The sequence below is a fragment of the Vidua macroura genome, chromosome 1 (assembly GCF_024509145.1).
Source record: "Vidua macroura isolate BioBank_ID:100142 chromosome 1, ASM2450914v1, whole genome shotgun sequence".
Lineage (NCBI taxonomy): Eukaryota > Metazoa > Chordata > Aves > Passeriformes > Viduidae > Vidua > Vidua macroura.
This window is the reverse complement of record NC_071571.1, coordinates 94,103,941-94,120,605: the sequence shown is the minus strand read 5'-3', so window position 1 is coordinate 94,120,605 and position 16,665 is coordinate 94,103,941. Positions and strand designations below refer to the sequence as shown.

General features: G+C 40.1%; 1 protein-coding gene across 1 annotated transcript; it reads right to left on the bottom strand.

Moving 5' to 3' along the window:
- Positions 1-374: 374 nt before the first annotated feature.
- On the bottom strand, positions 375-4,557 carry LOC128814624 (interferon alpha-inducible protein 27-like protein 2B). Its single transcript, XM_053990640.1, has 3 exons — positions 4,352-4,557; positions 1,438-1,584; positions 375-542 (listed from the first exon to the last, which is right to left on the bottom strand). The coding sequence occupies exons 1-3, from the start codon at positions 4,497-4,499 to the stop codon at positions 514-516; spliced, it is 324 nt and encodes a 107-aa protein (XP_053846615.1). The 5' UTR covers positions 4,500-4,557; the 3' UTR covers positions 375-513.
- Between the last annotated feature and the right edge of the window lie 12,108 nt (positions 4,558-16,665).

The window sequence follows — 16,665 nt, the reverse complement described above, 5'->3', positions numbered from 1 at the left end:
CTCTAGAGGTATACAAAAATCAGTCCTGGGACCTGTTTTTGTTTGATTATGTGTCTCCTTTATTAAGTAGAATTTAATTTGATAGCCTATTAGAAGTACATCTAGAAGGAACTGCCCCTTACTGAGTGTTTCTATGCTTCTCTCTCACAACAGGATGACTTTGGCACTGTCATTACTTTTTGTGAAATAAACATAGCAAGCTACTTGCAATTGAAGAGCCTAGTGTTGCCAAACCCAGGATTTTCCTAAGGCAGCCTTGTAGTCCAAGTACCTTAACTTCTATTGGCTTGTGCTTGTCTGTGCTTCAGAGAATATTTAATCAAGGAAAGAACAGCCCCCCATCTCTGTCCCCATTAATTTAATGCAAGAATCCATCATTTTAACAGAAACTTTATTTTTGCATGTGGAAGGCTTTGCCTTTCATAACAGGGAGATCATAAAAGGGGAGAAAATGTCAAAGCTGATGGTGAAGAATGAACTGCTTGCAGTTTTGGACTGATGTTTTTCTTCTATTCAGTGCCTTCCTCCTTTTCCACCCATGGCTAAGGAGAAATACAGAGAAATTGTGAGGACAATAAAAAGCAAAGTTGCAGTACAGGAAAATATACAGACCATAAAAGCATTGGCTACAAACCTTCCCAGGTCAGAAATCAAAGGTCTCTGTTACTATTTGAAAGACACTTTTTAAAATCAAGAACTTCAACCCTGTCTCCAAAGCTCTTCCTAACCCCACAGGATCCTACTAACACAATGAGCATCCTTACTGATGCATTCAGGTATAGATTAGGCTCTCTCACAATTTGGTTTGTTCTGTCTGGGTGTGGGTTGCATTAACCTGGCAGAGTGATGAGGGAGATTTCTGTTGTTCTCTGCTTTGAGCTGGTAAGGGCAGGCAGATTCCTGTGGTTTTGACCCAATGAATTTCCTTTAAAGGAAAGAAAGCTAAGCTGTTCTGAAAGGCCCCAAGAAGTAAACTAATGATTCCTGTCTATCAGTCTGATAACTCCATTCTCATGGTTCACTGTTTTTTTTTTTTCCCACTATATCTGCTTTGTATGTTCAAGTGTGGAGCCCTTGTTTTAATCCTAAATTTGTAATTGAAAAACAACTATTGAACTGCTACTGTGGTGCTGATGAAAGCATAATCTAAAAGTACATTGGGCTTTATTTTCTGTCACTGTGTTTCAGATTTCTGATTCTGCTGTCCACTCATACCTTTGCAAGTTCGTGGCATAGTTATTTCCACTAATTGCCCAGTTTCATCTTCCCACCAAGTTTAAAGGAACAAACAATAGAAATATTGCTACAAGTACAAAGCAGCCACTCCTGTTATTTGCATCCCTTCATCTAGAGAATGTACAGTAAATGAACCGAAATATTGCTGACTGCTCAGAAGTCCTTTGTTAAGTCATCTTTATGGAGAGGACGCTCACTTACAGATGGACTGGACAGTGGAAGTTGTGCCGCCCCTGGGAACTCCACCTCCATGAGCTGAGGCCTCCTTGGACATTGTGTCAGAGGCCCTGGATCCACCAGAGATCCCGCTGCTGGTATAACCTGATGAGTGGGTTGTGCCTTTGGCACCTAGAACAGTTACAAAGGATATGTTACTGACAAAGAAAGGACGATTGTCCTTATAGGACAATTACAAACGACTGTGTTTTAAAACAGTTCAAGGCTAGCAAATGTATCAAAAGATAAGATGACTGCTGATCACTTGACTTGTTCTGTCAGTCTACTGCTTTTTAGCTGCTGCCTTGGGGAAAGGATATTATCAGTGCTGTTGGGGAGCTCCCAGAACCCAGAACACAAAGAAAATCTATGGGTCTTGAACAGACTGTTTTTGATAAACCTGGATCTCCAAAATATTTTCAGCACAATTTGCCTCTTCTGAAATTGCACTTTTCTGTGGAGCTGCCTGAAGATTGTGGAATAAACTTCTATAGAAAATAGGAATTGTTGTACTTTCTGTTCCAGGTGATGAACATGCTCCTTTCACTTCACTTTCCCTCACATAAACCTGTAATAGATACCTGTAAAATTCAAGTACCACAAGTTGTGGTAGCCAGTGGTCAATTTATGTTTATCTTTATCTCAGTCTAAATAAGACCCAAGCAAAACATTCCTTTGCAAACTCTTCTTCTCCTGGGAGAGGAGTAAAGCATCAGTGATGACAAATATTAGTGATAATGCTTAAAGCATTCCTGGAGGATGCTCAAATATTTTGGTGATGAGCTTGTTATAACATCTTCTGTAAAGTGACACTGAACAATACTCATGTCCCACTGCAGAATCAGCCGCTCCTTCGAGCATGTTTGTTCTGGGGGGAGGAAGGGTTACAGTCTGAATTAAAAGGTTAAGAAGATGTGTTTGGAGAGATTTCAGGGAGCACCTGCGGAAATGAAATCAGGCCCTTTTAGCTCTCAATCAGGCAAAGAATGTGTGGCAAGCTCTCCTGCTGCAGGGAGCCAAAGCTCACACCTGTCTTGGCAATGTTACAGAGCTAGCATTTTCCACATGGATAAAAGCTCTTTTGGAGTATCTCCTGTCGGCATGGCTAAGGTTTCCTTGAGTCATGCAGACTTCTCTTCACCAAAATGGTGGTTTTCATAAAAGTCCATAGTTAACACAGAGGTTGCAAGAATAAAGCTAGGCATAGTTAAATGCTTATTTTGCTTCTGTTTCTTATAAAAATTCTCAGCACACAGAGGGATAGAAATCTTCAGGGTTTTAGTTCAGAACTGACAGCTTCATGACCTCTGTAGGGCATCCACACTGAAGAGTTTGCCACTGGTTATGAGTGTGCTGTACCACCCTGATCCGTAACAGAAGGCAGCTTGTGCAGCTGACTAACTCATCATTAGAGTGAGCAACTGGCATCTCCTTCATACCAGGATTTCTGCTGCTGAGGCTGTGTGGTGCCTGAGAGCAGCTCTCCTCTCTGCTTTTCACTCTTTCTGTCCCCCTCCTCTCCTGACTTTCTCTCATATTCTGTCCCTTGGCTGCTACTATCCCTTAAGCTCTTTCCTACTGAATATTCAATAAACGCTGTATTCAGCAACCTAAACTCAAATCATACTATGTGAAAATTAAAAAAATGCCTCACAGGAGTCACATGCAGTATGTCTCTGAATGACCCTTATTTCACCTATTCCCTCACTGTCTAGAGGGCCTCACTCCATGAATAATATTGGCAATGTAAATCATATCTTAAAAAAAAAAAAAAAAATCCAACTTATTTCCTTTCAATCAAGCTTAACACATTTTGGCTATTAAAAGATGTTTCCTGAATCTGGACCCTGGCCAGCTCACCTGATCAACCACCCATTTTATGGTTGGAGAAGTCACATTCAACTCCATCTTTCAGATTTCTACCTGCTGATTATGGAAACAGTAGACCAGTGGTAGACCAATATGGCAGAGATGCCCACCTATAATCAGCCTGCTGACTAGCATACCTCTGACACATGGGACATGTGGGTCTGAGACCCCGAGGGCAGAAGGGGTTTTGAAGCCTCTATCAGGCTAATAGAGGTCAGAGAGCTAATACTGAGCTGCTGGGTAAAGCAGGTTTGCAGGGGGCACTCTGTTCTGTGGAGTCATGCCTGTTCAGAGGATGCCTGCTGGATCAGGTCACACAGGCACATCTGGCAGGGAGAATACCTTGTGCACAAATCCCACAGGATCTGGGGTTAAACAAGTGCCAAGCTGGTAAGAGTCCTCTGGTCAGGGACTGCTCCCAGCCAGCAGCAGAACAGCAAACACCTGCAGGGTTAGCTCATGTGAAAGGCAGCTATGCCTGATTTTAGCACTTAGATAGAGGATGTCAGGGATGTCTATGCATTCCCTTCATTAATTCATCCCTTGGACTCCAACTAATTTCTCTCCTTTAGAGAGTTTGCATAAGGTTTTAGGAGTTCTCCCTGTATGGATGTGTGTGAGTAAAGGGCAAGGGAAATCTGGTAATTCATATGAAATGTAGCTACACAGATCATGTTCTTGCATAAGTGCATCATTGCTTGTTGCTACCATGACTCTTCACATCATTGATGATTCCTGGCAGAATGGAGGGATGGCACAAATTTCAAATAAACACTGTCCAAAACCTCATGAACACCACATATGTATATGTTCATTCATGAATAGTATGTGCCCTCACAGAAAACACCCTCAATAATATCCTGCTCATAGCACACAGTTAAATAGAGGAATCTTCTTTCTTCAGTGCCATACAGGAATGTAGGAGAGAAGAGATTATTTGGCAAGCTTATTTTCAAGGAGAAACAGCTGTCTGATTCTATGCACTGAAACACAAAACCACACACAGAGTCACACACAGAATTGCTCATACCCATTTCCTGGAGAGTAGAAGTGGGTCCTCCAGAAGGCACACCTCCCCCAGAGGCTCTGGCTTCTCGGGACATCAGTGATGAAGCAAGAGATCCTCCTGTGATCCCAGAGGGAGTGAAACCAGCGTTGCGGACGTTCTGGTCAGACATGCTTCTGCTTTCTGCTGGTGACAATTCCAGGGAAGCATTCAGAGACTGCTCAGCCCATCTTTTTATACACTCTCCACCTGACAGTGAAGAAACGAAACCGCTGCCTTGGTAAGGAAGAATAGAAACTGAAACTTATTCTCAGCCAGGAAATGAAACTGAACTTTATCAATAGGCCTTTTTATTGCTGTTGCCACGATGGAATTTAGGCAAACCAAGTAATTTCCTCCTGCAATACTAAAACAAATTACTAGTGCAGGAGTCCTTGCTTGGCAACTGATGCAACTGAAAGCTTTGCTTCTTCACTTTTTTGCATTGCACCCTATTGCACTGAATTGAATCTGTAGAAGGTACTGCATTATTTTAAGACTTTCTACAGCTCTGAGTAAAGACAAGAGACAAAAAGGCAGTAAAGTGGTGGCATGCAGAGACTTCAGGTGTGCTGGTTACCACATCCAGAGTTCAGCTGTGGTACAGCTACCCCTGAAAACAGTGGTTCACACAGAGCTGGAAATCAGAACCCAGCTGTCTGGGTTGGATGGAATTAATTTCTACATGGAAGGAACCATGAGGGGACCTTGTATGAGCAGATTGACACAGATGCTTTGTGCTTCTTCATGCAAGTCCCTCTAAAGCAGAGCCTCTGCCTTTAATGAGCAGGCCTTTGCAAATGGCACACATGCCTTTATCACAGCCTTTCTTAGCCAGGAGTTTAAATAAGGCTCATTAAAAATCCATAGACCTCCCTTAGGTAAAGAAGAATATCTGATCAGGTCACACTACTGCAGGAATGACTCTCAAGGAGGAAATATACAGAATAAAACTATAGTGTTTTCACAATAGTGTGATATCTATATCTTATACATGGTGGGTTATAGAACAAAGGACATGAAGTCTGTTCCTCTCTTCTTATATGTGCTATTTATCTGAGCAGTGGAATATCTGGCCCATGTACCCCTAAGCAGCAGTGATCTTTTAACTCTTTTCTTTCATTCAACATTTCTTTAATTCATGTATGTTAGTTTCCTTAATTCTAATGTCAGTTATTTTTGTTTTCTACTCTGCTTGCATTAGGTCTTCTGTAATTATGATGTATCTTTAACCCCATAATTTCTCAGGTTCCTCATTTATTTTAATTACTTAATGTTATAAAATGTCTAAAGTTGAGGCTTAAATGCAGGTAAAAATTCCACATGAGAATAGGACAGTGAATGCTACAGGCCTTCCTCAAAGTCACAATAAAACCAAAAATGTCAGTTTCTTTGTACATATTGCTGCAGATTCCTCCTTCAAAAATAGTAAAATCTTTCAGTGTTTTATTAATCCAATTTATTTAATATTGCAAACAGCCCATTAGGAAATGATAGTAATGTCTGGCAAAGCCAAGGAAAATGAAGGCTTTACAAGCTGAAGAGACTCTATATGAGGTGACAATTTACTCAGTCCTAAACCACAAATCATAATGGACACACACAAAATTGTTTAACTAAAAATAATTAAAAGTAGATATAATAAAAGTTTTTTTGCAAAAAAGAGTGTCTCAAGGCAATTCAGATTGGCAGAAACATCAGAAAATAAGCAGGGAAAGAAGAAATTACTAGAAGTCTCATAAAAATAAGATGAAGAAACTCAGTGTAATAAGGAAAGGGAAGCCACTGGAGGGATTCAAGGGCAGCCTTGGACTTGCCTCTACAAACTTGCCCGATGATTTGGATTCTTGGTTCAATCTGCTTATCAATTCTGGATCTGCTGTGCTCACCTCCCTTGGTGGGACAGCACCTTGCTGTGCCCTGGCAACATGTGACATTGACATCACAGCCTCCTTCACAGTGTCACTGCTGAAGTGGGATTGGGAGAAAAAACACAGTTCTTGAGCCTGCAGCTTCCAATGGTCCTCTTTCTCCATTCATTTTTCCAGAAAGGTGTGGTTCTCCTTTGACTGTGCAGCTTTGTGTGAGACATTTTCCTAAATGGTTCCCTATCTTTATTTTAATTATTTTTTGTGCTTTGTTTTACTGGCATTTATAGTTAGAAAGGGTAAATTCCAAGATATTAGGCAAGTGTAGTTAATGTTCAGCTGTGTTTTCAAGGAGACTGGCACAGAAGCAGTCAGGCAGTTGTAAGTCTTTATGGACTATTTGTCAAAATCCAAGGAGTGATACTTTAAGAGCTAAACGGATGCAACATCTAGTTAAAGTATGGAAAGTAAAAAAAAAAGCCAAACCAATTCATTTTTATCACAGAGCTTGGCATCATAACAGTAAATTGTACCTGGGAGAATATCTGGGTAAGTTAACTTCCTCATTCCAGAAACTAGGAAATTGTCGAGGAGGTGGGTGGTGTGAGCTGACCTGAAAAGCATCCAGTGGCACTTCTAAGCCTGAGAGACCAGAGAATCAAAGCCATGAATACCAAGAATATGACTGCCTTTTATTTTCAGTGTCACTACAATTTCAGTAGCCTTAGGTGCTGGAGCACTTAAACACAGAGCTAACAGTTTAACTCTCTGAGTTTCAAGTACAAATAAAACCCATAGGTGTCAAAAATCTAGACTATGTACTCTTTGAAAGGAATTGGAAAGCCAGAGGCTGGATTGGAAGTACTTTGAAAATGTGAGTAGTGGGGATTCTTATCGTCTTAAATTAAAAAAAAAAAAAAAAAAAAAAAAAAAAAAAAAAAAAAGGAAAAATTGGCTAAGCTGAAAACATCAAACAAACCAATGCAATCAGATGTTCAGGCAACTCTTCTATATTTTGCTTGGAAGGACCTTAACATCTTGTGTTTGTGGATATAAACTGATGTGTCTCTTTGGTATGTTTTCCTTGCAGTCCCCACCAGTCCTCACTTAGAAATATTTACCTCACAGTGAAGCTGGGCAGCTGATCAGAGACATTAATCTCTGCTTTTGGTAGTCACCTTTTTTATTTCAATAACGTGTTCATTGAAGACACTTTTTCATAAACATTTTCCCATAAACCTCTGTTTCAAAAGAGATTATTCAAACAGCTTTTAAACAATTAATCTTTTGAAGGGTCTAATTGAAGGAAATAAACCTGTAGAGAATCTGACTGAACCAAAGATCTTCAGCATCCAAGATTATCTATCTGTCACCCTCTGACCTATTTCCTTTACACTACTTTTTAATTTTTGTAGCAATTATAGTGTATATGGATAATACCTATTAGCATATTTATGGTCATTGCTTCATATTTATTGTCTGCACAACTCATTAATCTTCATCTAGTGTGTGAGGCTGACAGCTCAATCTATTTTGCAATCTCTGGGCAGCAGCCATATCCAAAAAGCTTTTGTTTCCCTGTAAATAAACTGTGTTCAGGACCAGAGGACAATGGTACATCATGCAGTGATTGACACAAGCCATGGCTGCTAATCAAAAGTAGATTTTATTACCAGCTGAGTCAAGTGCATTATGGGGGCATTGTTCTAGCGCTGTCAGGGCAAGAGCATACGTAGTCAGTCACCTTCTCAAGATGGGCTGATTGTTCTCCAAGATTAGACAGAGTTGCCTTATTATCCATCCCAGACAACAAGGCATCTCACCCAAACAGACGCCTTTACAGAAACTGCCTGTACATTGAATTGATTTGAATTGCTAATGCATAATCTGTCCAGCACAGATGTGCAATGAATATTTGGATGTTGTTTTGCATGTCAGTTGAGAAGACTGAATGATGAGGTGATGATCGTTCAGTGATGGGTACTGGACATTTGCCAACAATTGAGTTTGAGCACTTTCCCTGACAGTAATCAGATCAGCTTCCAAAACGTCTTTTCTTCAATTCACTGACAATTTATGTTAGAAGATAATGCAACTCTCTCACAGTTAACACAGTTGGCAGCAATTTGCATTTTTTTCGTATAATTAAATTTTTCATTTCACCCAAGAAGAAATACATGCAAGCTGCCTATAACTGATACAGATATTCCAAGACACTTCCAAAGTATCTCCACCAGAATAAGAGGCCATCTAGATAGGCCAAAAAATGGCAAAACTCTTCACAATACAGGTAGCATTAGTTTCATTAATTATAAAGCCACATTTGCTGTGAAAAAAATAGCAATCTTGCTATCAAGCCTTATTAGGTAAGGTCTCACAAAAAAAACAGTTAATGAAATCACATTTAACATATGACCAGTGTCATGCTTAGGGTAGGTCAGCAAACACAATTATCTTTAAAAATTCTTTATATTTAATAAAAATTACATTTAAAAATTCTCAGTGACTGTGAGGATGGACATAGTGTAAAATAAGAACAGAAAAGAACCCCAAAAGACTGATATTACGACATCAAGGGGCTGATATGAGCTCATGCAGTGACTTTACATGATTCAGGTGAATGTGAAAGTGGTCTTTATGTAGTCATAATCACAGAATCATACAGAAATTTAGGTTGCAAGGAAGCTCTGGAGATCATCCAGTCCAGCCAGGGAATTATCCTGTCATTTGCTCAGAGGCACACTTGGTTAAGTTCTAGGTATCTCCACAGATGGTGATTCCACATCTTCTCTGTGCAACTTGGTCCATTATTTGACCACCCATACAGTGATTTCTTTTCCCCTGTGTATCTAGTCAGAATTCTGCAAATTATGTGTGTTGTTGTCCTTTATCTATGCACCTCCAATGAGATGCTTCATCTTCTTCATATCCCTCATTATTAAAACCCTACCATTAGGCTATAAGTAGCTAAAAAAGGTATTATTAGCTTACAAAATCAGAGGATTGTAAGGACACTTTTCTGATATTCAAGGGATTTTACCATCTAACTTTATTTAGGTATGTGTCTAGTGAATCTCTAATCATATAACCAGTCACTTTTCTCAGAAATAAATACTAATGCTTCTCAAGAACTTTTAGAGCTCTTTTTAGAATATATATTAACTATTGTGTGGTCTTTATCTGTCTTTCAAAGGTAGTGATGAGTACTCATGAGTGTGTAACAAAGGGAGGAATCACTTCCTTTAACTTATCAGTCTTCTACTAGCCAAATTTACTATAGCTAGGAAAAGACTGGGAAGTGATTGACCCAGAAGTTTCACAGCCGAAGTAAAAAAGAAGTTTACAGGTAAGTTATATAATATTTTCATATGTCATCCTTTTCCAGGATTAGGCTGTGTGTGTCTCATTTGGATTTTTATTATCATTTTCATCTGCCAAATGCAAGATATCATCATTCCTGCATTACAGATGAAACAAATCACAAAGGTCCACTGGTGACTTTTTGGAGGCAGAAAATTAAAGTTTTGGAAGTTTTAATTTTGTGTGCTATGAAAAAGAGAACTAAACACATTTGCCATCTATGTGCACTGCAAACTCATATCAGCTGAAATTCTACAGTATTTCCAGCTAGAAACACAGAAAAAAGCCTTTGAATAAGTAGCCTGGGAAGAGTAAGTTTAGGGCTTAAATTGAGTTAGGTGGCAAAAATCTTATTAATGTCCACTTTGCACATCCAAATTCCAGCCTGTGCTCCTCAGAGCTCCCTTTGACTGAATCATACCCTACAGTGGTACCTCTGCTTTTGACCTTAATATTATGTTGGAGAGCATAGTCACTCTTGACGTCGTAGTTTATGCCAAGACTCTACTCCATAGTCCAAACATATAAAGTGTGACCCTGCTCAAAGCATACTCTACAAAAGAGGGAGTAGTCCTGCCTTGAATACCCAAGCTGCGAGGCTTCACCCAGATCAGGGTGAAGCCCTTCAAGAGCAGCACCACAGGAACCAGAAGCAGAAGTACCACTCAGACATGGAATTATGTCCCATTTGTTCTCTGCCTTCAAGGAAGTCTTCATTATTACATTTGGCTTCCCACTGATTCTTTTATTTCCTGTCCTGACCTGCTACATGCCTTTGACAGACTGAAATGGATGCTTAGGCATAATTTTCAAGGCTCTAAGGACAGCGGTACTTGAAAGATGTCCTGGAATAGCCAGTGCTAATATTCTGAGATAAATAATAATTTTATTCCAAAGATATTTAACATAAGCCATTATTCCTGCACTGCAGATCCTTTCCTTATGTTTAAATGTCTTACTTTATGAAACATGGAAAATTACTTCAGCTAACAAATAAATGTCAGCAGCAGGGTCTTTGATTTTTTGAGCCTGAAAATGGAGGAAAAGATGAATTGTTCCTTCATGTATTATTCTGTAAAACAAAATGCATACATAAGGGACAAAACTGTGTCATCTGCCAAGTTAGCATTCCATTTGACCTTGAGGTTGCAGTCTTCCAATGCACAGCTACACCAACAAAACCTCAGAGTACAGGAATACAGACTATCCTAGCCGCTGGGAAGGAGAAGAGTCTCAATCAGTTCATACAGTCTTCAAGACATACAGATTTGAGGAAAAATTTTAAGTCTTTCTGAAATCTAGGAAGGAGGGTCATGAAGATAATAGACCAAGTATACAAACCACTAATAAGTTATACCTCTCTCTTAAAGGAGTATAAGATTATGTTTTTCTGGAAGAAATTTGTTGAAAAGAAAAATAAAATGTGAAGCAATAGAATTCATGGTCAAAGTCCTATTATTAACAATATTGAGTTCTCACTGCTATTCAAATAAAATACCAATCGGTGCCTTAATAAAGCCATTTCAAACACACAATCTGCAAACATGAAGTAAGTCTATGCAAGTATGGGCACTTTTTCTAGTTCACAGATCCACATGGATAAGAACAATGTGTGCTCCAGGGAAAATGCTGAGCAGTTCAGAATGGCTCAGGTCCCTCGGGGCAGCTGCTTCCTCAGCCAGGGAACCTGATCCAGCAGATCCTAGGGCAGGCCTGGTGGGTTCAGTCCACATAGAAGCTGCTGGCAGAGGAAGGAGGAAGAAAAAGTCTGTAGTGCCTACCATCTCTAGTCCAAGCCAGAGGACATTCATTCCATGATGGTACCGGCTTACGTGACTTGGTAGATCTCTTCCTGATGTCCCAGACTGCAGCTTCTGCATCCAAGGAGTGCACTCCAATGATGTGTGTCTGTGGTCAGCATTGCAGGGTCCAAGGACAGAAACAAAGTACTGTTTTCAGAAATGAAAGGGCAAGTCTTGTCCGAAGACAGAAGTTGAATGCAGAGAGCTTAAAATATATGGACTTCTCCTAGCCTGTAAGTTGAAGGGGATATTATTTTCCTGTTTCCAGGAGACTTTTGAGGCCATATGAAGTATGCTACTCAGGCATTATGTTAATAAGCATAGTATAAGCATTTAATACAGACAAAGAGGTTTCAAACACGTGAGTACCTATGTAAGTGTAAGTGCTGGAAATGCTTTTATGGTGCTTTGAAAAGCAATTAATGACAAAGTGGTCAATCTATTACATAGGTGAGGGCTCTGAAGACCAGATGGCCTGATTTACTTCTCAGTTCCAGCTGCAAGATGCATGGACAGGTTTCAAACCATGCTTAAAAGGACTGAGAGGCTTCCTTGGAAGAGTAATGAGTGGTTGCTTCTTTTAGATTCTTCTAGGCCTTAACAGCCTGTTTCAATTAAGAGAAACCTCTTATTTTTCTGTTTATTGGAAAGTTTTTGTATCTGGAGGATGTTTGGATTTGGCATTAATCTTCTGGTTTGAGAATGGAGGCTACAAATAAATGTAATACAGCATCTGAGATATTGTAAAGGGTAAAGCAGCGTGAGTAAGGATGAAGTACAGTAAGAAAAGAACACAGTGAAAGCCCTCTCTGTAAAGATCATGGAGTGCATCCTCTTGGCAGCCACACCTAAGCACGTCAAGTAGAAGAAAGCAATCAGCACTACTCAACATGGGTATGTTGTCTGTGGCCAATCTGCCTGCTCCCTGTGTCAAAATGCCTGGTATCCCAAGTGCCACGGAAGCTTTTGTAACAGAGAGAAAATAAAATCTGTCAAAAAACACCCAGCTGTTTATAAAGAAGCTTGCAACTGTAAACAAAAGAAAAAACTACCTAATCTCTACAGTATCTAGAGAAACATGTCTGTCCATGGATAAATGCCTTGAAGAAACAGTGCCTTCAGCAATTAGGTAACTTTCCTCATAACACAGAAGCCTGAAATCTTCTGAGCATCACATATTTATGACAATATGATGCAAGCCTTATGGAAAGGTTCATCAAACAGATCTAAAACCTTGTGGCTAGCTCTTAAATGGGAAAGAAAGTGCTTCCCTATTTATAATGCTAAAGCTCCTGGGCAAAACACAGTGAAAAGACTTAAATTAAATGTCAAATCATGAGGTACTAACAATAAATAATGAAGAGATTTCTGTTGCTTGTGGTGGCTGCAGATAAGACACTGGATAAACTATTTACTGCAGGTAAGTTGAACAGTCCTAGATGGATCATTCTGTCCTAGATGAATTGTATGTGTCTTTGTTACTTGGATGAGTGAGCAGACTGGTGTGAGCCTGTGCTGGCCACATCTCAGGGCTTTTATGGTCGCAGGCCTTGTCTGTACTGCAAAGTAGCTGAAAGTGTGCCAGAACTTCAAGAGCAATTCTCTCTCATTTTCTCCTAATGCAGTATAGACCCACCTGGTGCACTCACTGCCCCTACTTGTCTGCACTGTGTGATGATGAGTGGGGCTACCAGGATGACACCCTGTAGTGTATTTTATCTCCATCATTCATGTAGACATAATTCTGGAAAAAAACAGGCTGCAGGACCTGATCAGTTGAAAGAGGTTGCGGTATCCTCCAGTGCAGTAGGTGACTGTGAAGGGGCAAAAGCTGGAAATTTCCCTGTTTGCACTTTGACACCATGATCTAGTTATACCTACATCTGTCTCTTTCTTACCATTATTTTTCCTTTCTGCCAAGGTCCACTCTTGTTGGTTTGTTCTCTTAAGACACTGGTATGCCATTAGAATGTTGAGGTTGCTTCTTGGGCTCCAGAATCTGCCCAGAATCTCCAGTGCTGATGACAGAGCATCGAGTAACTCTTTATTCCCCACAGCAGAGTGATATTTAGGAAGATGTCTCTATGGAAAAGCCACGAAAGTTCATATTCATAAAGCCATGCAGGTTAATTATCAGCAGCTATTCTAAGTAAACGAGAGAATTGGACATGCTTTCAGAGTGTCAGTGAAGCTGCTGAGAGGAGTTAGTGCCATTGGAAAAAGCAGAATAAATGTATAGCATTTGCTGGCTCTTCTTTGGTACAGAGGAATAGGAGTTGAAATCTTATTTGTTCCGCAAGATTTTGACACTTGTCAGTTCCTGCCATGGTTATGTCACAACTCATGTGAAAGTGAGTTTCATCAGCTTAAATGAGATGTCGTCTGAAAATCTATGGATAACTTTCTGGCTGTAGGCCCACCCCCATCCATTTCTCCTGCTCTTTTCCTCTGTAGGGGTTGAAATATTCTTTGCAATTAGCAAAGGGAGTCTGTTAGGGAAGGAATAAAAACAACATTTCAAAGCTGAAAAACCAGTTTTATCCTTCTTGTCCCTGTCCACCAATACCAGCACCAAGCACAGTAAAATGGCCAATTTGAGTATTTTGGGGAGGTGAGAGTTTCAAATGTGAACTTAGTTACTATGCTCACCTTGTAAAGGCCTGAAGTGAGCGTGGTGTAGCCTGTCATTTTACACGAACATTGGGAATCAATTGCTTGGCCCTTTCATGCATCAGTGTTTAAGAGCACAGTTCTAAGATGAATTTTGAACCCAGAATCACTGCGGTGGAGCAAAGATGTAGAGTCCTATGGAAAGGAAAAACATGAAACCTACTGTTGGAATAGATCAGACTTAGATCCTGTCTTAGCTTTGTCCATTTAATGCTCTTAAGGTTTTTTTTTAACTTGCTGAAACTAAAGTCTTTGTTATTTGTTTTAATCAACTTTGTATTGCCATTGTAAATGACCTTGATCTTTGCCTGAGTGAGAGAATCTGATATAAAAGGATTCTTAAAGGAGAAAGGCTAAAACTAGATGAATCCTGCAGGCAAGAGAGAGGAGATTTGAATTAAGTTGTAAAAGGAGTTGATCTTCCTGTCTATCATCTGCTTATTATCCAGAGGAGTTTCCATCCAAGCAGCTGTAATATTGAGGTGACTGAATACTGGCATGTGATCACCAGGGATCTTTTTTTCCCAATTCATACCATGGTCATTGGAAGAGGTCTCACGGAACACATCATATTGCAGATTTAATCTTTCTTTCACTCTTCTGTAGGGCTTTCACACGCTCATAAGAGAACAGCATCTCAATGCCACATACAATTACACAAAGCATTAATCACAACAGGCAGCAACTTCTGCTCCTTTCTTCTTGCACATGCTGACCACGAAGGCCATTCTAGGAAGAAACAGAGATGAGAACAGATTCCTGATTATTTCGTAACAGGAAGGTGTCTCTTGTATCACAATTAACAGTACAGAGGTAAAGTACAGAGGTGAAGAGATTGAGGAAACGAAATCCCATAAAAGCAAACTTGCACTCCCTGTCCTCTTGTCCAAAGTATTGCACAAGGGGACAGGGAGTGGAAGACACAGCAAACACAAGATATCAATGTCGATATAACCTTTCTGGACTTGAGGTGTGGCTGCTTTCAGCACAGTAACAGCTTGGGTTTAGAGTACTTTTCCCTCTCTTCTGAACAATTCTTCTGCAAGTCCAAAGCAATTACAAAATTTTAAGTTCCCCTACTCACTGCAGAGAATACTGCAAATTTAATTCTAATTGATATTTACTTCAGCCTCCAGAAATGTCTCACTAACAACCCCATAACCCTCAAGCTCTAGAAACTGACTTGTCTTTAAGAATATATAGGCAGAAGGCAACCTTACTGTGAGCATCTTTATCCCCATGGAGGACAGCCTGGACTGGACCTCTCTCACTCAAAAGGTCAGCTCTCCACAGTGGGTTCATGTATAGAGAAAGTACTTTGAGGCTTGAGCATCCCAGATTATTTATGAAATGTAACAGGAATACAAGATGGGGAATTTTACCCTCTCACCTGTAGTGAACTTACATATAGCTTTAGTGATTAAAAATTCATAGATGAAGATTTTATTCACAGTAAATCACAAATTGGTATCTTAAGTGAAAAGTGCCAATTTCTTGTCTTGAATTACCACTAAAGTGTTAGAAGAATACTTCTATGCAGAAAACTAGATGCTGCTGGAATAGGTGACAAAGCATCCTCTCCTTTAAGTATTGTTAAATCAGACACTGGATGAATGGAATATCCCTTTTTGGCAGAATTCTCTTTGTATATTGCTTTTTATGTCAATGCATACATTTTTCCTCAGACAGGAACTGTTTCAGGAAGAGAGTTGTCTATTTTCATGTCCTTCAAGCACTCTATATGCTCTGTGGGTGGTCTCTTGATTAATTTTTCCATGGTTTGGGATTCTGCCAAAGAACAGAAGAGGTCCAAATATGGATCAAGAATCAGATTAGATTTATGTTCTGTTTTCAGCAGGATCTGTCCAAAAGCAAATGCTTATGTCTGGTATTATTTGTGTGCTAATATAGTTTCCAGCTCCTAATTGCAAGTATTGATGGACTTTCTAAGCAATTACTGTATTTGGACAATCATTTTTGTTGTTTTCATGTTATAATCCACACTGAGTTGTGCTGGTGTACATGTATTGTTTTTATTAAACCAATAAAACCAACAGTTCCCCTGGCAGTGCATTCACCCAGCTGATAGTCATTTACCCGGAGCAAAGGCTACTTTCTGGTTTCGTTTCTGCTAAGTTCAGAGCTGGGCAACAGCTATGATCTGTGACTCACACATCTCCAGGTCTGCTCTGCTTACCTTGCCTGGACACTGTGGGATGCCCTCTTCATGGCACATGGCTCCAACTCCCTGTTCCTTAGTGACCAAACAGTCTTTCCTGCTCCCTGGGCACTCTATGCTGACTGAATCCAGACACTTGGGAGAGGTAAGAGAAAGGTTTGATGGGAGAGAAACTGAGGCATCTGGGAATGGAGGTTGCCCTGGATTTCTCCCTGACCTATTTGAATGATATTTCCTTTGTCAGCACCAACATGGTTTCATTCTCTCTGACCACTGCTGAGCCCCCGCTTCATTCAGTGGGGACACTTCATGTTCTGCACTGCTCTTGTAGGAACTCTGCTTGGACCTCTCTCACCTTGGTGGGGCATCAAATGCCCTGCCAGACTCATCACTAGGTCCCACCAAGATGTCCTTTGTCAC